General features: G+C 37.9%; 4 protein-coding genes across 6 annotated transcripts; 3 read left to right on the top strand and 1 right to left on the bottom strand.

Annotated features, from left to right (window-relative positions):
* The first annotated feature begins 5,765 nt into the window (after positions 1-5,765).
* LOC103944890 lies at positions 5,766-10,521 on the top strand. The gene is made up of 10 exons (XM_009355363.3): positions 5,766-6,033; positions 6,480-6,556; positions 6,860-7,088; positions 7,219-7,373; positions 7,500-7,545; positions 7,638-7,729; positions 7,902-7,998; positions 8,222-8,278; positions 8,463-9,486; positions 10,432-10,521. The coding sequence occupies exons 1-9, from the start codon at positions 5,860-5,862 to the stop codon at positions 8,586-8,588; spliced, it is 1,053 nt and encodes a 350-aa protein (XP_009353638.3). The 5' UTR covers positions 5,766-5,859; the 3' UTR covers positions 8,589-9,486; positions 10,432-10,521.
* Positions 9,336-11,683, top strand: LOC103944838 (cytochrome c oxidase assembly protein COX19). Its single transcript, XM_009355300.3, has 4 exons — positions 9,336-9,486; positions 10,432-10,520; positions 10,698-10,795; positions 11,329-11,683. Exons 1-4 carry the CDS (start codon positions 9,477-9,479, stop codon positions 11,426-11,428), a joined length of 297 nt encoding a protein of 98 aa, XP_009353575.1. The 5' UTR covers positions 9,336-9,476; the 3' UTR covers positions 11,429-11,683.
* A 373-nt stretch (positions 11,684-12,056) lies between these two features.
* Positions 12,057-17,193, top strand: LOC103944837. Of its 3 annotated transcripts, none has more exons than XM_048587095.1 (14): positions 12,057-12,248; positions 12,984-13,398; positions 13,660-13,754; positions 13,998-14,156; positions 14,345-14,681; positions 14,837-14,955; positions 15,028-15,100; positions 15,173-15,396; positions 15,494-15,550; positions 15,651-15,822; positions 16,064-16,192; positions 16,307-16,477; positions 16,773-16,832; positions 16,959-17,193. In XM_048587095.1, the coding sequence occupies exons 1-14, from the start codon at positions 12,202-12,204 to the stop codon at positions 17,076-17,078; spliced, it is 2,178 nt and encodes a 725-aa protein (XP_048443052.1). In that variant the 5' UTR covers positions 12,057-12,201; the 3' UTR covers positions 17,079-17,193. The 3 variants fall into 3 exon arrangements, with proteins under 3 accessions (XP_048443052.1, XP_048443051.1, XP_048443050.1); XM_048587094.1 differs by having other exon boundaries at positions 12,981-13,398; positions 15,654-15,822; XM_048587093.1 differs by having other exon boundaries at positions 12,981-13,398.
* Positions 17,194-17,771: 578 nt separating this feature from the next.
* Positions 17,772-22,269, bottom strand: LOC103944836 (protein MODIFIED TRANSPORT TO THE VACUOLE 1). Its single transcript, XM_009355295.3, has 5 exons — positions 21,685-22,269; positions 20,446-21,192; positions 20,007-20,162; positions 18,417-19,391; positions 17,772-18,168 (listed from the first exon to the last, which is right to left on the bottom strand). The coding sequence occupies exons 1-5, from the start codon at positions 21,889-21,891 to the stop codon at positions 18,127-18,129; spliced, it is 2,127 nt and encodes a 708-aa protein (XP_009353570.2). The 5' UTR covers positions 21,892-22,269; the 3' UTR covers positions 17,772-18,126.
* Between the last annotated feature and the right edge of the window lie 1,606 nt (positions 22,270-23,875).

The raw sequence follows: 23,875 nt of genomic DNA, 5'->3' as shown, positions 1-23,875 counted from the left end.
CCTCTGTTTTTAGGCTTGTGCCTGCAACCCATTTATTTTGTGATGTTAGGCCTGCCTGCATGTTAGGCCCGAGCATCTCAATTTTTGGGCCTGGGCCACACAATCCAATCTGCTCAGCCCACCCATGGGCTTTGGTCCTTGTTTTTGGGCCCCGAGCTTAATTGTTTATTATTTTTAGACAATTTGGGTTTTATAATTTTTCACTCAAATTTTATTTTTGGCCCAAAGTCCAAATAATTAATTCAATCATAATCATAGGCCCTAAAGCCCTACTTGTATATATTTGTTGCATTCTGTGTGTGTGTGTGTATATAGATATGAGTTTGTTTGCAGGTACTATGAACTTGAAGTTCATAAATTTTTCTCGAAAAAATTAATTGAATAGATTTAAGTTTTTTGAACTTTTATGCATGTGATCGGTTCAATTAATTTTATTCTATGTATGACAAGTGGAAAAGTTAGTTGTCTGGCAGATAGTGCAACCACGCACATCATTTTATATGAACGCATCTATTTCACTAACTTCGTACTTAAGAATGCACTCTGACAACCTTTTCAGGTCTGTCCAACCTGATCGAAGGATACGAAAAGGCTTGTATATTGTTGTCCAATATCACAATTTTGACCATTTAAGAGGCACTTTATTCTCCATGTTCCGAAAGAATGTTGTTAAGCGTTAAAGATATTCGAGACAACTATTAAACAATAACTACCACGCTAAAACTTATGTAGAAAATGGAGTTGAATTTCTGTGCATCACTTCCTACGTGGCCAAAGCGTATTCTAGAGAAGATGGAGCGTATCCCAAGTGGTCTGTATACTATGACCATACGCCCTATAGAAAGCCACTATGTGGCTGGCCCTACCTCAGGGACTGCACAGGAAATCACACTTATGATTGTTTAGGACACCCTAGATTAACAGCGATACGCCATATCCTCAAATCATCACACGAGCATCCATTAACCCGAAGTTTAGGTTCGATTCAAAGAATTACATGTCAAACCTACTCCATGGAAAACTTATTATTAGGCATTCTTATGACAAGATTCATTCGAATCCTCATATTTTTCTACAAATGATTTAGGGGGACATTTATGGACTGATTCATCCTTCTTGCGGACCATTTAGATATTTTATGGTTTTGGTTAACGTTTCCATAGGTTGGTCACACGTATGCTTGTTGTCCACAAGGAACGCTGCATTCTCCAAACTGTTGGCTTATGTTATCAAGCTCAAGGCTCACCACCCTGATTATCCAATCAAATATATTTGATTGGATAATGCTGGAAAATTCACATCTAAAACTTTTGATGCATGTCGGTTAGGGTTGAAGTTGAACATCCAGTACCTTATGTTCACACCCAGAACGGCCTGCCAGAGGCATTTATTAAGTGCTTACAAATGATTGCTTGATCGTTAGTCATATGTACTAAGCTTCCGATCGCTGCTTGGGGCCATGTTGGTCTGCCTAAGGCATGTTGCAACCCAACCATTTTAAGCCCTTCAGTTGGTTACTAGATATGAACCCGACATATCGCATCTACGCGTTTTTGGTTGTGCGGTCTATGTGCCAATTTCACCGCCCTTACGTACAAAAATGAGGCCTCATCGAAGGATGGGAATCTATATTGGATATGATTCTCCTTCAATCATTCGTTACTTAGAACCTTTGACAGGCGATCTGTTTACCTTTCATTTTGCCGATTGTCATTTCTATGAAACAATCTTCCTGTCGTTAGGGGAGATAAGAACGACGATAATTATTGTGGACGACTCCTTCTTTGTCTCATTTAGATCCCAGCACCGCTCAGTTTGAAATTGAAGTGCAGCGCATATTAGATCTCCAGAGCTTAGCTTAAAGCATGCCAGATGTTTTCACAGATCTAGCGCAAGTGACAAGATCACACATTCCAGGTGTGAATGTCCTTGCAAAGATAAATGTACCAAATGTATGATAGACTTCCCTCCTCGAAGCCCGGGACGCCACCTTGGCCAATCCATATACATTAGCGACTAGCCAATCCTCTGTCTCTACACAAAAGCATGGCAGACCACTTAGTTCAAAGGATTCACAGCCCCGAAAAAGGAAACCCACGACACAGGCTTCTCCTGAGCCCACCGTGAATCTGACTGTCGCCTACTCATTTTATCCAACTCATGAGGAAATTCTAGATTACGAAAGTGTCCTTAAAGAGACGAATCTACCTCTTGAGAATCGAGAGATTTCGGACCATTATGCTAGCTTAGATGATGTTTGGTGTAGAAATGAGATGATCATTAACGATGCATTAGCATATATAGTAGCTACTGAGATCATGTTGAGTGATGACATTGAACCTTGTTCCGTTAATGAATGTCGATATAAAACTGATTGGTCAAATTAGAAACAAGCAATCCATGTCGAACTCGATTCGCTTGTGAAACATAAGGTGTTTGGACCTGTAGCTCTTACTTCTCCACATGTGAAGCCCGTTGGTTACAAGTGGGTTTTCGTTCGGAAACGTAATAAGGATAACGAAATTGCACATTACAAAGCTTGTCTTGTTGCGCAAGGCTTTTTACAACGCCTTGGGATTGACTATGACAAAACTTATTCACCTGTTATAGATGTAATTACTTTTTGCTACTTTATCAGTTTGGTAGTTTCCGAAAAATTAAGTATGCAACTGATGAACGTAGTTACTGCGTATCTCTATGGGGATCTTGATACAGAAATTTATATGAAAGTTCCCGAAGGACTTACATTGACTGGATCAAATATTTCCAAACCCCGAAACACACTCTCAATTCGGCTGAGGTTTTCACTCTACAATTTGAAGCAATCCGGAAGAATGTGGTATAACCTTTTGAGTGGGTATTTGACTAGTCAGGGATACGTGAACAACGAACTATGCCCTTACGTGTTTTAAGAAGTCACATTCCGGTTTTACAATTGTTGCAGTTTATGTCGACGACATGAACTTCATCAGAACTCGTGAGTAGCTCGAGAGAACTGCCGTGCACCTAAAGTCGGAATTTGAGATGAAAGATCTAGGAAAGACTCAATACTATCTCGGTCTTGAGAAAGAGCACCATTCAGATGGAATCTTAGTACATCAGTCGAACTATACCCAGAAAGTGTTGTGCCACTTTAACAAGGATAAAGTGAAGCCTTCAAGTACTTCTATGTTCGTTCGATCACTAGATGCAAAACGATATCCCTTTCGTTCGAAAGAGGATGATGAAGAGATTTTGGAGCCTAAAGTTCCTTATCTAAGTGCAATAGGCGCTTTATTGTACTTAGCTCGATGCACTAGACTCGACATCTCCTTCGCTATTAATCTTTTAGCAAGATACAGTAATGCACCGACATGCAGACATTGGACTAGTGCTAAATACATCTTCCATTACCTTAAGGGTATTATGGATCTGGGCTTGTTTTATCTTTACGAATCCTCGAGTGATGCCGCACCCCCTTATCTCGAGTCGATTCTCGCCTTGTTGGTTATGCCGACACAAGTTACTTATCTGACCTGCATAAGTCGCGTTCTCAAATGGGTTATGTCTTTACCATTGAAGGCACTGCAATCTCTTAGAGGTCAACTAAACAGACCTTATTTGCCATTTCGTCTAACCATGCTGAAATTCTCGCCTTACACGAAGCAACTCGGGAATGCTTCTGGTTGAGAGCAGTTGTGGGCTATATTCGAAGCTCCTGTGATCTTTACCTTGTCCTTGACATTCTGATGACGATTTATAAAGATAAAACAGCATGCATCGAATAGCTTAAGAAGGGTTACATCAAAGGAGATAACACTAAGCACATTGCGCCGAAGTTCTTCTTCTCACATCAACAACAAAAGCATTAGAAGATTGAAGTCACACAAATCCGTTCACAAGACAATTTGGTTGACCTCTTCACCAAATCACTACTGAATGCGACGTTTTAAAAGTTTGTTCAAGGAATATAGGTCTACATAAACTTTCTGAGTTGCAACATTGTTAGTTCTCTTTGGAATTATGTCAAACTCAGGGGGAGTATTCTGAAGTATACTTGCTTATTCTTAAAGTCATCTTTTTCCCTACGATTAGGAGCATTTTTCCCTTTGGGTTTTTGCTATCTAACGAGGTTTTGATAAGGAATCCACCTTGGGTTGATCATATCCCTGATGACATCCTGTAGATGTTTCATTTGCATTTTCTCGCGCATTTTTCCTTATACTATTGGTTTTGTTCCTACTTGGGTTTTACCATAGCCATTGGGTTTTTTGTGAGACTTAGTTCCATATGCAAGTTCCTACTTTACTTTGAGACTAGCGTGTTCCCAGAATCAGTGTCGATGAGTCGACTTCCTCAACTTTACATGATGTCGAATCTACTTGAATATTTATACACTCAAGGGGGAGTGCTATAAACTTTGTATTTAAGTGTGATTGTGTAAATCCTAGATTAGATTTGATTTTAGTTATTATTCCCTATTAGGACTTGTATTCCTTGAAGGAGAATGATTCTTCTCTCCCTTATTACTATAAATAAAGGCACTGCGTAGATAGGGAGTAACACATTGTCTACACAATCTTACAAACACATCTCTCTCTATACTGCCAGACCTCTTTCTTCCTGTCAGATAAAATAAGCTACAACAATATATGAGATTTAACTAAAACCACCTAACATTGGCGAATATGGGACAGATTATATTGATATCAATGGAGTAGGATTATAAGAGAATAATTTTATTTTTGAGTTTGTTCACCTAATGCTTACGTAAAATGACCAAACTAAATTAAATCTCATATAATCCAATACATATGGCAAACCATCTTTTACTCGTAAGAGCTTGTTGGAAGCAATCAATATAGTCAACATCAGTTGCGCATCTACTTGCATAGTAGTTGACCATATACAGTTTATCATATTTACGAGTTGCTAAATGCTACGACAAGTTCCTCACAAATTATACATCTTACAATCATTTTCGTTTGTCATACTGTTAATCAGAATCATTCTGATATAAATTATATTTTGCATGGCGGAATTTAATCGGCATTAATCAAACAACATATATGTTATATACAAGATGTTTAATGAAAATAGTCGTTAATTCCTTTGTTTGTTTGAAGTGCCATGAGGACCATGCAGGCTAGGGTAGGCTCCTTCTAAAATCCTCAACGTCCCTTAAAAATAGTAACAGAAGATTTTGATGGGGCACAAAATTTGGTTTTGGTGGATTTAGTTGATCCCAATAATTAGGCCTACTAATGAGGAGACTTTTGAGGGAGTGGGTTTGTTGTATGACTCTATGAACTACGAGAGGATCACCAACTTCATTTTCCTTCATTAGGGCTCATCACCTTTACATTCTTACTAATAAATCTTCTTCCACTTTACTCCACTAATCTAAAAACAAATTATAGGCGTCATAGGCCAATTTGTTAAGGCAGGATCAATTTAATTTAAGCTTTTTGGATTCCTCTAATTAAACAAAAGAAGAGGCGACAACTAAAAAATAATTCTCAAAAATGGGTACATTTATCATTCATCTCAAAACAAAATGATCTCAAACATTTTTATTTGATATTTTTGCTGAAGACGTAAACTTATATTTACGTCTTATTGAATAAATACTATCGCTTTTCAAAAAAAAAATATATATATATAAAATAAAAAGAAATAAAAATTGTGGCCTAAAGTACATAAATTCCCAATTTTTGTTTATTTTTCAAAAAATAGTATTAAAATACAAACACCAAAAAAAGGCACCTTTCTGAAGGTGTCAGCAAAAGCGGATGTATAAAAAGCACAGAATCGGAGGGAGCGAAAACATAACGGAAAAACGAAAAATAAAATTGGAAGGCTCCAAGCTTTGTGATTTTCATGATTAAGATCCCGAATCGGAGAATGGCCGAATTGGAGAGCGTCGGAGAGTATCGTATCGGACTCGACGAGTCGTATCGGTATCTCCCGTCGGTCTACTTAGCCTTCTTGACTATCTGGTTCGTCTCGGCCTGCTCCTGGACCTTCAACACCTACAAAAACCGCCATCTCCAGGTCCCTTTTTCCTCCATATCCATTCCCATTGTTTTTTAAATGTAATGTGAACTTTTTTTCTGGGTTATTTTATCTGGCAATGTTGGTAATTTGAATGTATAATTTGGGTTTTAGGAGAATATTTGAACGTGTTTTCTACTGTGCTCTGTTTGGTCTAAAAAATAAATAAACAATCACATTTCAAAATTTATTTCACGTTGTTTGTGAAAGACGTTTAATTTATCTCAATGGGTGAGTTTCCAGGCAACAAAACAATGGGTATTTCTATTTTTCTATTGGGCAATCGGTTTCAGTGTTTCTCTTTCTTCTGTTTGGTTGCTGACAAATTTTTGTGTATGATCATGAAGAGAAGCAGGTACATATATATGTGTATATCTATACTTATTTATTCGTTTGTTTGCATTTGTTATAACTGTTGTGTTTCCTTTGTTGTTCAACTAGAGCAGACGAATAATTTGCAATGGACGCTCGCATCTGTTCCGTTGATTAAATCCTTGCAACTCACATTGTCTTTCCTCTTTTGGTAAGTTCTTTTATCTTTAGGAAATGGAATGTAGATGCTGTTCATTGGAAGGGGATTCAAACAATCAATCGAAGAATTCCGCAACTCTTCATAATCTCAGTACCTAAAATTATGTTACTTATTTGTCGACGCTTAAATTTCTGAGGCCAATTTATTAGAGAGCTCTATAGGAAATTGTATGTCTCATATGCTTTTGTTACGTGTATTGGTGAGGAAGTCGAGCACATTTGGTCTTCTTTGTCATGAATATTCTACCGCTGTTTCCTCGATCAAACATACTAATTTTGAAGAATCACATTTTAGGTATTCATGTTTTCATCTTCAAATATGCTCCCTGTGGATGTCATTTGGGGTGTATGTTACCGGAGTGATATTTCAGACAGCTTCTTTTGTGTCTTTTTTACTCATCTCTCATGGTTACTGCATCATGTGTGAGCGTCTTTCAGTGACTGAGCGGCGTACTACTGCTTCCCTTGGCTGTTTCATTTACTTGACTCTTGTCGGATACAGGGCTTCTGTACCTTATTTCTCTGTAAGTTTCTTTCTTTGACTAGCTAAAAAGCATTACAGTGGTAAATAGGCAGGAACTGTTACCTTTCTTTTAAAAAGTTTTTAGTTACTTATCCCGTGCGTACTAATTTTCAGTTACTGCCTTGATTCAGGTCTTGCTGCTGCTTAACTATTTCATCTCATTCTATGTGATATTTCACCATATATCGCAAAATCTTTTAGTATTGCGCCACCAGTTAAGCTTCATAGATGACGAGGATGTTCGTGCAATGCATGATGCAGTCTATACGAAGTACATCATGTTCAAGTATGTGTTTCACATTTTTACGTTCATTCTCCCATTTTATAACCTTGTTCTAACATACGGTGACCTTAAAAGAGATGACATCACATTTTTGAACCTCATATGCTGTATATTCTGATGTCGATGCAGAAAGTTTCAAGGTGCAATGCAGATAGTAGCCATGGCAGAGACTGTGGTATGGTATATCCTGACTTTATTGATTATAATTGCATATACAAACAACAATATATAGACAGTAGTTGAGAGAACTAACATTCTGGTTCTCAGATATACATTAACATGGACGACTCATCAGAAAATTACTGGATTCGCTTGTTAGTTCGAGAATGGGCACAGTTCTGCATCTTTGTTTACATCGGGTATGTTTACCTTCTTGGTTCTGTGAATGTTCCTTTCACGGGAACAGACATGGTTATGGATTTTTTTTGGATTCATTAAAATAGCTAAGTTCATCATACAAGAAGACCTGTGCTTTTACTTCGTTCGCCTTCCCCCTGGTTGTTGTTGAAACTCCACGACTGTATCTTGCAGGTGGACTTTCAGGTCAAGGGACTTGGCACCGCGATTTTCTATTATGCCGGCACTGAAATCTAAAGGAGAACTAGTGGTGCCTCCCATTTATAGCATCGTAAGTTATTTTCCGTAATTGCACACTGCGTAAAATTAATGTTGAAGAATTTGTGTCAACATATGCATACTGTCCCTCTAAAAAACGTTACGGTTTGCTCCGACACCCATGGTTCAGAAATTAGTATCCAATGAGGAAGGAAACAAGAAACTAACAAGTAGAAGTAGAATTTCCATATTTACTTTCCCCTCTTTTCTGACATGCCCTACTCGTGCCAATGCAGGAAATGGATGCAGAAACTTTCAGAGATTTCACTAAGCATGAATGGCACATCGGACTGGTGAGCAATAGGAGCACAAACTAATTTTACACAACAGCCGATGTCTGTTAATTCTTCGTATAAGGGCCTTAGTTTTCTGGAAACTTGCTCGTCCCCGATCAGTCTTGTTCGAAATCATACTTTACGCATTACAAATGTGTTCATTGATTAAATCATCTAACTAAAAATGTTTGAACTATTGCAGCCAACTTCACCTTCTTGTGCCGAAAGCACTAAGGATTCCGTCTTGGTAATAATTCAGCATCCTCACGCACATAGAACGACTGCAGCCGGAGAATCCTCTCAAAGCCAAGACCAGAAGCCAGTGTAGCACTTCACCGTTTCGACTACAGATGCCATAACTGCTTCCTTGACATGCAAGTAACTGATAGAGCAGTTCAAACTGTTCAAATATCAGCTCGTTGTCGCTTTAGCTGTGTTTGTTGGTGATTTGAGGCAACAGCTATTTTGTGTAGAAAAGTCTGATTGAAAGGGGGGCAGCAGCCAACGTATACTTGTAAATAAATACAACCAACGAATCAAAAATTGTATAAATAGGCCAAAAATTAGAAAACAAATTGTATCTTGTTTACTCTTTCATTCATTTCTATTGCCTTGCTATTTGTATGCTTTCCCTCCTTGTGAGGAGGATTAGATTTTGGCAATTTTGAGACGTGCCAAGTCACTACTCATCCTGATTAACGTGGGGTTGGATGTGACACAAACCCGGTATATATCATGTCGTGGTTGGAGGAGATTTTTAAAATGTCATTGTTTATATATCATGTGATAAGAGAGATAGACACATGATTGTATACAACTGGTGATATGACATATTTACTATCATTATTTTTTTATTTTACAATTTTTTACATTTTAGTTGCTTATGTGGATCCTTTATGTTGCAAATTTTATATTTTTGCTAATCTTTATTTATGTTGATTTTCCTTCTGTTTTTGTTTATTGGTCGAATTATGTTGCTATTTCATTCCAAACGACTTGTCGTTTATTATTTTAAACGACAACTCGCAGTTCTCTTTCTCCATCTTCAAGACTTCAACCCTCTGCGGCTCTGTAAATCTCTAGACGCTAGCACGACCAAAGAGAGAGTGGTTGATTGGGTTCGTATGAGAAATGGTTCAAAATCCATCTCTGTTTGCGTAGCATCCCTTTTCGACTCTACCACCAAGATTGGATTTTTCACCCTCCAGCTTTCACAATGAGTGCAGGTTCTCTCTCTCTCTCTCTCTCTCTCTCTCTCTCTCTCTCTCTCTCTCTAAAATTGATATTTACTGGCTGTGATTAGATTATTGAAAGATAATGGAAAACCCAGTTGGAAGATTTGATTTTGATTATTATGTTTTGGCTGGAAGTGATAATTAATAGGAATTTGTTGAAACTTGTATGAATGCAGAAAAAAAAAAGAGCGTCTCTTTAATGATTTAGTTGGACATTGTTTGTGTTTAACTGATTGCCCTTTTGGGAAATGAACACATTAATGCGATATCATGTTTGGTTATTTGACTTCAAGGATGTCGGTGAAAGTAGCTCTTCTTAGGCCAAAGTTGTGGCACATTTTAGATGTTCTAACCGATGGCTTTTCGAGTTTTCGTACTATGAAGTTGTGAAATTTGAGTATGATGGGTTTGGATTGATACTTTATGATTGTATTTTAACGTAAAAGTAGCTTCTTTTTGCCTGAAACCGAAAAAAATATGTTGCCCAACTCAAATGTTGTTAGTTCTTTGGAATTTTAGTTGAGTATAACTAAAAACTTATAGGACCCGCAAGAGCTTGAGGTAAAGATTCTAAGGTGATGGAGTGACAATAAATGAAATGGTGGATGAGGAGTCGAGTATAAACCTAAAACCTCACATTATTGCTACTAAATATTGTTTATGATTTGATAGTTGTGGTGCTTTGTTGAACCCACGATCACGAACCATATTGACCCTGTGAATAAGATCGTAGTATCATACTTAATGTGCTTGTGCTGATGTGCCCCTGCGATGTTAGAATTGGCCTTTCGCCTGCATGACGTTCAGTGTTATTTGTATATAAAGAGAGATGAAAATCTTGGTCAGCCCTAACCACGAATAGATACCATCATCCTTGCAGTAATATATATGTATCTCTATCTCATTTTTGTTTATAAGCGTTATTATTTCTTGTAGGTGGTGCTTTTGGTGGTAATAGAGGGTTGAGCCCGGTTCCTCCGGAGAAAGGTGTCTTCCCTTTGGATCATATGCATTTGTGTGACCTGGTAACGTCACTTTATTCCATTAATGAACATTATTTTTCAAATTTGTTCTCTGTAGAATCAAGTGTGTCAAAAGTTGGAAATGATGGAGGGGGTTCAGTATGGTGGCTAAATGTGAAACTTTTTTTATTTCGTTTCTTTGTGGTGCTGGAAGTTCTTAGTTCCTTGGCTTTATTACAGGAGAAAAAAGAATACCTCAGTTGCCTCAAAACTTCAGGCCACCAATCTGAAAAATGTAGGCTCTTCTCTAAAAAGTACCTGGAATGCCGAATGGAAAAGTGAGTATTTTTGGTTTGTATAAAACGTGCTGCTTTGATCTGGAATTTGTTAAGAATGCGACTTTCTTCTGCATATGATTCAAAACCAAAACAATTAACAACTGCATGCCTCTGAAAAGCTTGTAGTATAGCGATGTATGTCTAGCATAAAGTACTAATTTCCATCCTCGTCTTTCCCTCACTTCTGGCCGTAGGTTTGTGCTGTTATAGGTTTGTTCGTGAATGTAAAATGAAATCATTTGTATTTGGAGGAACCATAAATTCAATTTGGCAGATTTAGCTGTCCTATTTCAAGGATGAAATCGTTTTGGGTGTTTAAATATGATGATGGTCTTGAATTAAAATCCGAGGAGAAGAATTTAGTGGTAATTGAAAATTGGCCGAAATATTATGAAATATGTCAATTATCCTTTTCTCTCATTTGTGTCATAGCCATTTGAACCCTCATTCCTTATAATTTTCGTTCTTTTGTTTTGACGCACAGATTTGTTATGAAATATTGATTACAGTGACCTTATGTACACATCTTGCAGGAACTTGATGGCAAAACAAGACATGTCAGAACTTGGATTTGTTAAGGAAGGTAACTCGGACGCTTCTGGAGAGAAGGTTTCCGAGCGGATTGCTAATTAGATCGGATGATAACTTTTGAGACTATAGTAGTTGGGAGAGTTTTACTGATAGGGCTAATACGATCGACACTGAATTTTGTTCGTGGAAGAGCTACTTGTAAAGGATCGAAAAACATTAGTGTTTTGGTTTCTTCAAAAGATGTTAATGATTGTTTACCCTAGCCTTGCAGTCGGGTTTCCCAAAAAAAATGGTGAAGGGGAAAGACTTCTGTGCGACGAGCATATCATTTCAAGTCAATCATGCAGTGTTCATAGATTCTGCTGGTACGACAACTTAATTACGTAAAAATACATTCATGCAATAAGTAAGTACGTAATTAATTTGAAACACCGTCAATAGTAATTTGACTCCGGTGTCATTGTTTTCACATTAGGATTGAATTTTTTCTTTTTTCAACAAATGATATTACCTACCCTAGTGGTGGGAGAGTGTACTAAATCTTACAAAGATCTAACAGTAAAGTGGTTCAAATTTGTTTTTGGCAAAAGTCGAACCTAAAACCCTTTACTTACAACAGTTCAAAACTAGTTGGCTCGATAGACTTTGTTCTTGAGGAACAAGAGCATTGCAGAAACAAGAGTCCAAAACCTGCATAAAAACAAAACGGCTGGCGGGAGATAAACACTATGACACAGAAAACATAAAATATTTCTTGGGTGTTTCTGCTCTCTCTCTCTCTCTCTCTATGCCTCGATGGCCACGCTACAGAAAGCCTCTGTTTTTATGACATACATGGATCCATTTTGCTTCCCTTTTCTCTGTTTCGGATTTCCATGGCTCTCCGTTTGTCTCCGCTCGAACCTCACCTGTTTTACCATTCGTAAGCTCTCTCTCTCTCTCTCTCTCTCTCAGATGCACACTATATTTTTTAGACATTCTTAATAATCCATGATTTATTTTAGTGGATTTATTGCTTTTAAAATTCTGTTATCTGGGTGTAATTAGAAATTTGATTATCTGGGTTATTGATGGCTCGGGCTCATAGTTTAGATTAATTGGATGTAGCTCTCAGCTTCTGCTAGTTGAATTCTTATCCAGATTCTGTATCCAAAATGGGGGTTTCAAGTTCTCTTCTTTACATACTTCAAATTGCTTTGAAATTATAAAAACAATAGTGCTTGTTTAGAATTGGTCCAAATTCTGTGAAGTTGATAGCTTTGGTTCAATTTCACTTCTTTTCGTATATAGGCGAAACACACACTAGAGAAGAAGAAGACTCAAACGATGTCATAAATTATCTAGTAGCAGCATTGGGATCTTAACTGTCATGGAATAAGAATTGGAATCATTTCGATTCTTGACTTCCATGCGTTTACTAAAACATGGGAATTGGAATCATTCCAATTTTGTAACTTTGCCGATATTCACTAAGATATTTGGAATCCTCAGGTTCTCTTAAATCCGTTATCCAATAGCGGAAAATCAAGAATCAGAACAACTTAGGAGAGGGGAGAGACGAGGGACGGGGGCGGGGGGTGGTAGTGGGGATAGTTAATACCATTTGCATTCCTTCAATCATAAATTCTGATAGCAACTTCACTTCTTGGGACAGAAGAAGATCTGTAAGATCAGAAAATCGACAAAGGGAGATTGTGAATGTGCATAAGCCTTCAAGGTGCAGCACAAATGAACAAGGAATCTATGGCTTTTCGACGAAAAATCACTTGCTCGATTTATTGGTTAGGTGTTACAATTCGTCGAGGTGGTCTTCATCTTGGACCTCATCATCGACAGCGTGTACAGCTTATTCTGGTCAAATAACTTGTGTGAATGGTGCCTTAGTGGCTAGAACTCGTAATCATGAAAACGAATTTAATCGGGTCAATTGCCTTGAATGGGTGTTGCATGAATCGGCTAGGAGCTTCTCTGTTGCAGTTGAGTCACTTGAATTGCCAGGAAGTGGTCCAAAGCTTGCAATGGCATGGTCTGGGAACGATGTCCATCAATGGCATAAACGGATTTCTTATCAGGTATAACATATGTTCTGCTTTCCTCAAAGCATGTTACAAACATTTTCTAACTTTAGAACAAATTGTTTTGGCTGTCGAATTGTGTTAACATCATTGGTGCCCATAGTTGAAGGTGCTTTTGCATTTTTCAGCATCTCTATTATTTATTTTGGTCACTGAATTGAGCAAGATGTAAACTTTCTCAAGTTAGATGAAATCCTTGTTACGTTACTAGTTGGTACAAATGAAGTTTATAATTGACTACCATGGCTGGCCGTGCAGGTTGCAGTTTACGCTTTGTTGAAAACAGCAATTGAAGTAGAAATTTTGCTTTCCAGTGAACGTCACAGCAGTGACTCTTCTCCAGTTAGTGACATGTAAGTTTTCTTTCTGTTAAAGCCTTAATATTTTGAATTAACGTCGGTTGTTTTAATTATAGTGCCATAACTGAAAAATGTTTGACTTGGTAATCATTTTCTAAAGAAAGAGTGTCAGACTGAATGTCTAAACTTTGCTTAGTGCATCTCTTCTTAGCTAAAGTATTACTATGCCTTTTCCATCTTGGATGCAAATATTTGAATTTCTAAACTTTGCTTAATTCAGTATTTTATCTTTTTCAGCTTGACCCCAAAGATTGATTTGATTGGCGAATACATTGAGAGTCAAATGAACATGAGGCACTCAGAATTAGTAGAATGGTTTATAGTGGTGGAACTGCCGCGTATGGCAGGATTTTTCATTCCCTTGTTGAGGAAGTGGTCTATGGAATATGCAGGAAGGTTTGCTCAAATAACTTTGTCCTCCTAACCTAATATATGAAGCATCTTGTGTTATCATTTGACTCAAAAATCAGTACATATATGTTTCAATATATGACAGATTCTTGTGCACTAGTTTATGCATATGCAGTGACATTAACCAGTTAATCTGAAATTAAGCATGTAGCCCTAAACAAAGAAATCTACAGTGGTGTTGCAGGGATGGTTGTGGCTATAAGCTGCTGTGCTGCAGTGGCTAAATTGGGTAACGGTCGTGTTAAGTGCCCTTATTTTTCATTTTCAATTGAAGATGTAATGGTAGAGCTCATGGATCACTCACACAGTCTTGTGTCAGTGGAAAGACTACATAACTTAGCTACCGAGGCAGGATTTGAAGTGGATTTCCTGTCCCATTTTGGTAGAAAGGTTCTGCTGAGCAACAAAAGTGAAGAGGTAGAATTTTGGATTGGGTTGGCTCATAAAAAACTCTCAACGGCATTCAGCAAAGAAAGTGTGATCCCAGGCAAGCAGAATTTTCATGACAAGGTCAATTTTATAATTCATGATATTCTTTCTCAGAGTCCGGGGTCTCAGATGCATTACTCTATTGCTAATTCGGCCTTTTTTTTATATTTCTATTTTATTTTATATTACTTGCCTGGAACTTTTAATTATTGCTTGTTTTTATAAAGTTTTGACAGGTTCAGGCAGATATTTTGGCTACCTTAGGAGTTTTTGCATATCTTGGGAGAAGGACTAGATTATTCTTGTCAAGAATGGGCATAAAGGATCTTGATGAGCTAGTTAAGGACTTCCTCAGGTAAACAACTTCACAGTAATGATTTAATCCAAAAGTACTGAGGACATAAGAGGTTAAATTGTTTGTCTGCAGCTACTTGGAGTGTGGTAGCCTTTTCATTCACCCAGAGTTTTCTTCCGTAGCAGTTTATCAACACTTCATGGAGGTCCGTTCCCAACTTTCTTTCATTGCAAGTGAAAAGCGCAAATCTTGCTAATCGAGAAGTTTAAGTTTACAGGTGGTGACTGATGAAATTGGATGGCTTGATTTGTACGCTGCATGTCCTCCAAAAAGAAGTCAAGAGAGACAAAAAAGTAAACTGCATGCCATCCAGGCAGAGAAAGAGATTGCTCTATCTGCTGTGTTTACCGTATGCTATGATGTTTTCTCGGGATTTGCTCACTTCAGTCGTTCAACTCAACAGTCCTTAGACACTCATTTGCTAGACTTCTTGCTCCACAGGTAAAACATTCCCATCTTTTGTCGTTGAGGATTGCTTCCGTAAGTTTTCTATTTGCTAAAGTGGCCAATAAGGTTTTCAAAAACGTTAATTTTTCAGCCAGAGCTTGCTAACTGTTTGTTTGGAAGACTACTGGGCTGCTTATGATAAATCAAGGTATTATCTCTCTGCTGGGTTGTTACGTTTTATTTTCCAGCTGCTGAGAGGAAGGAGATAAATGTGCTTGTTTTTCGTTCTCATTTTTCCTTTCTTCAAGCAGTGAGTTACTAAAGGTCACAGAACCTGGTGCTCGTCGAGCATCATTTGTAGGATCTATAGTTGCATCCAAGTTATCGGTAACAATGGAGGCACAACAAGAGCCAAGTACCTTAACAACATCAGAAGATTGTCAAAATTATGAGCCTGAACGCAGGCTTAACCTCAGAAAGGTATTTACTTTCGCAAAACAACTACTACTGTAATCTTACTAAAATAATCAAATGAAATAAATAAATTAAGAATAAAAGAGCTTCATTTATAATGATAATTTTACCAGAGGCTATTAATCTCGGAGAAATATAAGTTAATTGAGCAAAAATGTTGCATGGTCTCTAGACTCTCTACTTGGTTTGAACCGTTGCATATAGTCTAACTGTTTATTACATTGTTGTGACCGTTTGTTTCTTTAAGTGGAAGGATTCCCCCTCACCCGGGGCGGAATCTATAAGCTCCATGGAGGAGGGTAGTGCCAAGAGATCAAAATATCATCAGCGAAGTTTAGTTAAGATGTATAGCAACAAGCTGGTATCTGCAAGCTCCGTAAGTCTAATAATCCCCTGCTTCTTAGAGATGGATGTATATTCTATGTCTTGCTGAATACATGTTTAACTCGATGCTAATACCGAACATATTATTATTTTTATTTGTTGTAAGGATATATGGATGGGCACTCAGTTGCTTTTCATAGACATCACGATTTCCGCGGAGCTACTCCTCAAACAATTGCGTGGCCACAAGGTTACAAGGAGGGAAAGAAATAAGTTAAAAAGAACGCTAAATGACATAACTTCACTTGTACCAGTAACAATTCTCATGTTACTTCCCGTAAGCAATAATTTGACCGTCTTTTCTTTCCTAAGATTGCCTAGTATTTTCATTTACTTGCATGATATAGATTTACCAAAAGAAAAAAACATCGATGGAATAGCTACTACTTAAAACTATTGGTTGCATTCACCGCAGTTGCATTTCGAGCTAGCTCATGCTGTTCTCTGTGATGTGTTCATATGCTTGCGACTGTACTCTATTTACGTTTGTAGACGAGAATCAGATTTTATCCCAGGCGATTAGTAAGCGAGTTATACAGAAGTTAACTGTTTTCTTCCTTTTCTGTGACAAGGTATCTGCCGTAGGTCATGCTGCCATGCTAGCAGCAATCAACAAGTACATGCCGGGCCTGGTAACTTAAACTTACCTCTGCAGTTAATGTATCTTTCTTTTAAAGAAAAGTTTATTTTGTAACTTATTATCGTAGTTTTTATGTGTCTCGATTTGGCTAAATCATTCGTTGATTTACGGCACGTAGATCCCGTCGTCATATTCTTCGGAGCGGCTGGATGTTGTGAAACAACTAAAGAGAAGCAAGAAGATGGAAGTAATTAGGAGATGGAACAACCTTGAAGATCCATCCTCTACAATAACCTAAGTTATTGCTTGTGTTGCTCTGCTCACTTCAACCTGAGTCGGAATAAACTGTTCTATAATATGAAACTAGTGTTTGTAAATAGTTAAAAACGAATAAATATCACGAATTAATGTGATGTGACGTGACGTATAATCGCATGCCTCAATATGGTATGCAAACATAAATAACTTTTGAAATGCATTACGATCTTTCAAACATAACTAACCCATGACAACAATTTTGCTTAGCCGCTCAGGCATGTGTGTTAGAGAGCAAAGGCACCAAGGAGTTGAGGGAAAAGGGTGGGAGGAGATTTTCGTTCATAGAATTGGGAAGGGTTTGGGGTTGTTGCCGTAGGTATCTTTAGGGTCAATTTCGGTAGGGTAGTGAAAGACACGAATTGACACGAAACGGAGAGAAAACTCATCCTTTACGCGTTTCTACTCTGATACGAGGAACTCGATCATCGTCGTGACAAGAACAAGCATATATGTGAGTTGTAAAAACTCGAATTGACAATCGTTCGCGTGGGAGTGTAACTGTTAGATCGATAAAAGATAAACAGTCGAATGTTTTATTATTGGTTTACAATGACCAAATCAAATATGCATGTAGCACAATTTATTTTCTGAGAGAAAAATAAATAAACAGAAAAAAAAAAAAAAAAAAAAAAAAAAAAAACCAAAAAAACAGGAGAGAAAAAAGAAGGGGGGCTAAAGAGGCACTCTACAAATTCATTACAAGAGGAAGGACTGGGAAAATCTTCGCCTGCATTACATTACATACTTGTAAAACTAGCAAAGCTAACTACACAACATTCATTCTCTTCAATCTCCAATACCGAAAACGAGCACAAATATGTTCTCTACTCTTTTCATCCCGGTTCCGAGATGATTTGGTTTTTATCCCTTTGAATTGATTTTATCATGGAAACGTCTCAGCAATATATGCAAATTTCATTCTTTTCACAACAAAATGTTAGCTTTGTTGTTCTAAGAGATGGACCTGCTTTGTAATTGCTATCGGAGTGCTGCAGTGGTCCTTGGTCTTGAAACACAAGATGACAGCCTTAAACTACCCTCTTTGGATCACGGGCTGCAGCAATATGGTCCTGCAAAACAATCCGTAAGATAAAGGATTCAACAACTTAATACTAGCAAAAAAAACAAGACAGATAAATTTTTCTTGTTTCTCTTTCTGGATATCTGATCCATAGAGGTTTAGGTGTCATCAGCCTTCAATACATCATCCATATGTTCTATACAGGTTCAAAGTTGATATAACCATGCAAAATCGGAATGAAGGAAACATTAATCAATGAAACTGCGTAAGACATCAGCTTTCGGAAATCAAACTTACCGAGATAAAATCAAATGCTTTGGTATCCTCTTTCTTTGAACTGTTCACCACCGAACCCGGAGCTGGATTTGGTTGATTTGCATGGAAAATATCCGGAAGTGCAGAAGCATATCCTCCATTTGTTCCAGCAACATTACTTAAATTCATATTTTGCGCATTGAGGTTTCCAAAGTGTTGAAGGCCAGACATTGTCGCTAGGAATTGCTGCTGAGCAAGAAGATTTCCCATGGCACCATAATTTATTGGCTGAGAAGGAAAGGCTGGATTGAACATAACTCCAGGAGGTATATTGTAAGGCATACCACCAGGAGGTAACACTGCATTTCCATTCGCCAGAGCTGTTTGAGAATTAAGAATGCCACTCCAATCATTGCTGGAGGCCAGACGGCTGGGATGACTAGTTGAATCCGACAAAAGTTCGGATAGTTGTCCAGGAGGGGTTCCTTTCTGCTCCATCTTTGGGACATTTTTATCAATGGATAAACCACCCATTAAATTGCTTAAATCATTTTCATGATCTTGCTCCTGCAGAAGTTCAGAATTGGGCCCGAATATATCAAACATTTCAGTTCCACTTTTCTCTTCTGCCACGAAATTCTCATGAGGATCTAGTTTATTATCAATGGTAAGCCCAGAGAAGAGATCATCTGCTGGTTCTTTACTGTCATTAGTGTGAAACGAGACATCTGCAAAAGGGTCATCATCATTTTTCAGTTCACTGGTGCTTCCGGCAGTCCCTGGGCCATCTCCAAATAAATCATCAATTAGTTGGGGTGCTGGTGCTGTTAAGTTTGTGATGACTTGATCACTTGGGTTGTCAGTTGCAGCATTGGTCACGTGGTAATCATAATCATCTAAATCAACAGTGTCTATAAGGTCAGGCATCTGAACAAAAGTAGCAGTCTGAGACTTCACAGTCTGTTCTGAATTACTTGTCACACTGCCTGCCTGTTCTCCACCCAAGAGGCTTAAAACCTGCTCATTACGAGAACAGTGTCTATTCAGCTGCATGACCTACTGTATCTTTTCAAGGAAAAAAGTGTGTGCGCACACAGTTTGAATGCATATTTCTTGATGAATTTGTGCTTGATGACATGAAAATGTAATTTCTTAGAGAGGTTACATTTTCCTAACATTATAAAGCATGATTTCATCAAGATATATACATTCAGATAATGTAATAAGAAAGAATAAGAAGAATCAAATCTAGAAAAAGTCACGATGGGCAAGTACAGATTCTTTTCCACATTCCTTTAATGACAATCGCGTAACAATGTATTACTTTTGTTAGTCCTCTTTTAATTCTTCGTTGAATATGAAATAGCCAAGAACTATGACCAAAAAAAAAAAAAAAATCCTTTGATCCTACTATGGCAAAGAATGTGATGCTCCCAAGTTCCTTTTACATTTAAAATCAATTCTAGACTTGAGCAGCAATGACTGCCTGGAAATGATGTGGAAGACTTGGAAGTGTTGATTAAGCAAACAGAATCAATCACTACTTGTTCATCACCAATATACGTATTTTAAGAAACAAATAAATGGATGAATCTCACATATATTCTTAAGTATGAGGAAATAAATGAATACCTTGTTAGCCTTTTCCCTCAAAGAAGCTTGGGGAGAGTCAGAACATCTCACTACAAGATCTCTGTTGTCAATAAAATATGATTCTATGATTGCAAAATGCTCATCATCCTTTCTCCTCAAAATTGACTCAAGAACACAAATAGCTTTCATGCGTACCTGACACACAAATAATCGCATAAAAGAAAGTTACACAAAGAAATAGATCTATAAATACAACAAAAATTCCACCCAATTTTTTTCTTAACCAATACTGATTGAACAATTAATCTTATTACAATGAAAATACAATAAAAATAGACAATTCGTTCATCTTTTGATAAAATTCTTATAATCAAGAATAATATAATTCTTACGAATGTTCAAGTGTTCAATTATTTGGCAATTTTGCATATAAGTATGTGGAAGAATTTTCGCTAACACATTAGTATGAGCAACTTGCCTGCCACAATGGAGATTGTAGTTTTACATCTAGGGCATGACTCAAAGCTACAGCATCCAACTTCTTTGCCTCCGTAAGGAAAATCTGAATAGCATCTCGAGTGGGTTGTAAACGTACACCACCTGACGTCACAATGGTCTCCAACAATATCTCCTCGCAAGTTTTACTCTCTCTGTAATTTGAACTGGAATCTCCATTGGTTATTGCAGTCTTGGTTACCCTTGAATCCTCATTCCATGGTCCACTAGTCACATTCTTTGACAACCCAAAACTACTTTGAGCCTCATTGCGATATTGAGCAGGTTCATATCTATCAGCCTGCTCGCTTTCAATGGTCAATGATCTATGAAGATTAGGACTCTTGTAGTTTCCATTGTCATTCTTTTTAAATGAGTGACTCTGGGTGAAATTACTAAGTCCCTGCTTGATAGATGCACTTCCAAGACCAACAACCTCACTAATGAAAGACTTTTTTTCATCCGATGACATCTCAAAGTTTGTATTCCCAAAACCTTGTATTCTTCTGTTAAGATCATCTGCAGGTGCTGCATTACTTTCCTCTTGAAAGATAGCAGAAATAGCCTCATGAGCAGTATCCCGCACAGCCTTATTAAGTGCATCTCCTTTCAAAGGATCTGGGTGTCCCTTATAGTGAAATAACTGGCGCACTGCAACTGAATTTCTTTGCATTTCCCTCCTGAACTCCAAACCAGACTTTCCCACGGCATACTTTATTAATCTCAGAGCCTGCAGAACATTTGGGCACAATAATCACAATTCTAAGTAAATTCTCGAAAAAATATCCTGACATTCGTCAAGTCTCACTTCTATATGCCTCTGTTATAGAAATCAAACCACTGCAATCTACATAGAATTAGTGCCAAGCCTCTCTCTCATAAAGAAAACTTATAAACACACTATTACACTTCTCCACTTCGATCACACCATTGATGAATGGAAGCCATTACTACTATCAAAGTTATCGAATCAAAAGTCACCATCTTAATCCTCAATTCTCAGTGTGTGTTGATAACAAACTATTAGCATGCACCAAAGAATATACATTCAGGTTATACCGAACACCCGATACATTTTTTTACTATAGAATAAAATCAAATTAACCAATTAATCAACTTCTTACAAGCATTTTAACAGATACAAAAAAAAAAAAAAAAAAAAAAAAAAAAAACCATAATTTCGCAACAAAATTTTACTATATAAGAAGAATTATTTGTATACCTTCTGCTTAACAATTGGACTTTTATGGTCCAAACGCTTCAATACAAACTCAGAAACCTCCTTGACAATACTGACATGCGATGATCGCAAAAGCTGGCAAATCTCTTCCAATTTGTAAACAGGTGCGACCTTGTCTTCGTTGGAAGTCGCCCCATCGATCATCAGGGACCTCCAGTACGACTCCACAGCTCTTCGACTCGAATCCATGATTCCTAATTGAGCTCGAAAAGATCCGATCCAATCGAATCCCGATCAAATCCGAGTAAGGTGCGTCCTTGGATCGACGTTACACCCGAATTGGATCGCAGCCCCGGAGAAAACAGAAATTTGGGGTCAGATATGCATGAATTGGATTGGATTGAATCGGTAGACTGATGGATTGTTTAGATTGGCGTTGAGAAAACGAAGAATTGGATTTGATTTGGAACAGAATTAGGGTTTTAGAGAGAGATGTTGGAAGGTGATGTGGAAAATGGAGGAGGAAGGAGAAGAAGAAAACAGCTAATTTTAGGAATGTGGCGAGGAGTTACGAGGGGGAGACCGACTCGCCTCCACCTGTCCGCTTCTAACGTTGCGCAAATTTGATGCGCGCTATCGCTAATTGCTCCTAAAATTGGCACGCTCATTGGATGGGCAAACGGGCCTGGACTCGGAGTTGGGGCGGGTCCAAGAGGTCCGAGGCGGATTAGAGATGGGTCCATACATTTTATATACAAAACGGGCGGGGCGGGGGGGGCGAGGCGGGTGGGTTCAAATATTGAGGGCATGGGCCCTCAGCTTGGATCGTATCAACAGTTCAACTTTTTATTGATAAATCTCAACTGTCCACACTCATATTTTCCACACATCACATCACAAATCACAATTCACACTCTCTCAGTTTCTCTCTCTCTCTCTCTCTCTCTCCATAATTCACACACCGTCCACCGTTCATTGTTGATTCCTTCCCTCATCGCCTCTCAACTCGACTAGAATCTGGATTTGCTTCTCTGCCTGGGTGGGAATTGCTTCTCTATGGGATTTTGTAGATGTGAAACTCTTTCTGGATTTTATGCAAAATACTTTCTATGAGACATCCCCACAATTGATTCTTCCAAAGGAATGCTTTCTGGGTTTTATGTCAATTGTTTTATGCGAAATGTTTCCTGGGTTTTATGTCAATTGTTTTATGCGAAATGCTTTCTGGGTTTATGCAAATTTTTATCAATATCATAGTAGCAGTACAAATCAGCACTAAATTTAACGTACTACACTACATCTCCACCTAAATTAACTCGAAACCCCTCTTCTAGATCTATTATTTTCTTTATTCATCATGCTTGTTAGATTATTTTTTTAAGAGAGATTAAGCTATGCATATGAAACCCAACTAATTTTGAAGCTCAGTCAGATTGTTTCTATTCTGCCCTGCCCCATTTTATTTTCAAACAAGGCCGATCCGATTCCTCTCATTTTGGGGCCAGTCTGGCATGGGCCCAGCCCTACGCACAAACACAAATACTCTCGCTCGACCTCATCATTGGTTTGCTAATAAGTATTAGGTTGAAGATTTTATTTATTTATTTATTATTATTATTATTATTATTATTATTATTATTGATAAAAGGTAAATTTCATTAGCAATACATAACAAAGGCCCATAAACACAACTAATACAAACAAAAGATGGGCTTCCAAAACAATTAGACAACCAAACCCGAATGTTGAGCCCGAAAAAGAAAAGCACATAACACTGTACAGATCAAACCTTAGCTGCTTGGTTTCCTTGCCGCCGAAGCATGCCTCGACGACCATAAACCAGTTTCCCATCCAACGCCAGAAGTGAAACCCAACTAAGCCCCAACAGTAAAAAAAGAAGTCGTCGTCCTCAATCAAACTCCACAAATAACCTATCCTCCACCATCAATGGTAGAAAATCGGGGAGGAAGTAAGTGGAACTACTGACCACAGTGCCTAAATCGACACATAAGCGAAAGGTGGTGGTGTGAACACCCAACTGAAACTCTATGCAACTTCCTATAAAGCCGTTGAATATGGAGGAACAAGATGGAGGCAAATTGGATCGAAAGTGAAACTGAGTGAGGCCGAACCCAAGTGGGAGAGAAAGAATAGGAAAAGAGTGGACGCATAGAGGGGGAAAGGCAGTGGAGTGAAGAAGAAAAAGGGAGATTGGAAAAAGGAAAATTTTTGA

This window comes from the organism of the source record quoted next, unplaced genomic scaffold (genome assembly GCF_019419815.1).
Source record: "Pyrus x bretschneideri cultivar Hongxiangsu unplaced genomic scaffold, Pyrus_bretschneideri_v1 Contig26, whole genome shotgun sequence".
Classification (NCBI taxonomy): Eukaryota; Viridiplantae; Streptophyta; class Magnoliopsida; order Rosales; family Rosaceae; genus Pyrus; species Pyrus x bretschneideri.
The sequence above is the reverse complement of the archived record's forward strand: the minus strand, read 5'-3'. Positions and strand labels throughout refer to the sequence as shown.